This window comes from Phalaenopsis equestris, unplaced genomic scaffold (genome assembly GCF_001263595.1).
Source record: "Phalaenopsis equestris unplaced genomic scaffold, ASM126359v1 Scaffold208391, whole genome shotgun sequence".
Classification (NCBI taxonomy): domain Eukaryota; kingdom Viridiplantae; phylum Streptophyta; class Magnoliopsida; order Asparagales; family Orchidaceae; genus Phalaenopsis; species Phalaenopsis equestris.
In genome coordinates, this window is record NW_018227645.1 from 5780 (window position 1) to 7226 (window position 1447).

The following is a 1447-nucleotide window of genomic DNA, read 5'->3' on the forward strand; positions in this document are numbered from 1 at the left end:
CCCGCGCGGGCGCCGGCGAGGAGATCGGAGAACGAAGCCTCGTAAGGGGAAGAGAAGGAAAAGCTTGCCGAGGAGGCCTCCAAACTACCTGAAGATGAAGCCATGGATAACGAGAAGAAGGAGATGGAAGAAGGGATGGAGACTGAAAGCTAAAGTGAGGACGAGCAGGAATTTAGAGAAAGTTGATGAGAGAAATAGGAGGTGGCGGTTTGGTGTTAAAGCGCACGCGGAGGAAATCGTCCCAAGCATAGATTGGCCTCCGAGAAACAGAGGAGCGGAAGTTTGACCAAGCCTTGTCAAAGCTGTAGGTTTGACCCGGCGCCACACGGCGGCTTAGGTTGAAATCCTTTTTCATTTCATTATTAGTTGTGGAAGAGTGAAAGGAATATTTATTTTTTGTTTTTGGATGAGATTTATTGTATTTTATATTAAAAAATTTAATGCTTGGAACTCACTTATTTAGGGAAAAATAATTGTATAAGGATGATTCAAACTTGTATCAAGTATCTAATTAAAATTGATCATGTGTTAGAATAGATCGCACTTAAAAAATAACCAACCAATATAATTCAATGGGATCCACATTTCGATGTAGTCATTTCTAATTGGGCACCTGATACAAGTATAAATCAGGTGTCCTGATGTAATATTTTTTCCTATTTAGGCGACCCGATGAGTATGATTCTCTAATGGTGTCCTACGACATATAAGTCATTTGATATGTAAGAGCAAGTTTAAAATATTTTTATAAAAAAAAGTTAAGAAATCTTTATTGATATTATGACATAAAAATTATTATATGATCATACATAAATCTTTACAAAGGCAATTCATGATCATTTAAAAAAAAAACTAATGAACGCTTGACTTTAATCAATTTGGTTGAATTCAGAGAACAATTTGGTTTAAAATATCAAGATAAGGCTTGGCCAAGATTGGCATGTCATGCTGTGTCCATGGATGGTTGTATCTCTTGATTATAGACCAATTGAATTGCCTTCCCTCTTAAATAGCACCTTTTTGGGCAATGTGAGTGGGGTGTCGCAGCGGCTGACGGCAGCAGCAGGCAACGGTGGTCGGGCGGGCGAGAGTAGGAGGCAGGGGCGGAGGTGGAGCGGGGAGAAGTGAGGCAACCAACTGGCGAAAAGGGCGGCACTGGCTGGCATGGCGGCAGGCGGTGGGCGAGCGGCAGTTAGAGGCAACAGATGGTGGCGACGGACTACATTTTACCGATAACATTTTACATTGTAATTCAAATTCGATCAAATTGGTTGAATACTAAATTGAGATAAAATGAACTAAGGAGTGAACTTTAAATTTTCTGAAGCTTTACGTTGTACTAATACTTCTTCATACCAAACACATAATTTTCTCTAATCCCTGTAAATAATTACAGTACACTACAAATCCTTCCATCCAAACAACCCCCGAGCAAGTTGTAATGTAT

The 1447-nt window shown here is 40.1% G+C and overlaps 1 protein-coding gene across 2 annotated transcripts in view; it reads right to left on the minus strand.

Moving 5' to 3' along the window:
- LOC110036559 (probable WRKY transcription factor 26) overlaps window positions 1-346 on the minus strand; it is a 2625-nt gene extending 2279 nt beyond the window's left edge. For both annotated transcript variants that reach the window (XM_020741027.1, XM_020741026.1), the window contains exon 1: window positions 1-346. This exon is cut by the window's left edge and continues 271 nt beyond it. In XM_020741027.1, coding sequence (XP_020596686.1) covers window positions 1-104 — 104 coding nt within the window. In that variant the 5' untranslated portion in view covers window positions 105-346.
- Window positions 347-1447: the final 1101 nt, after the last annotated feature.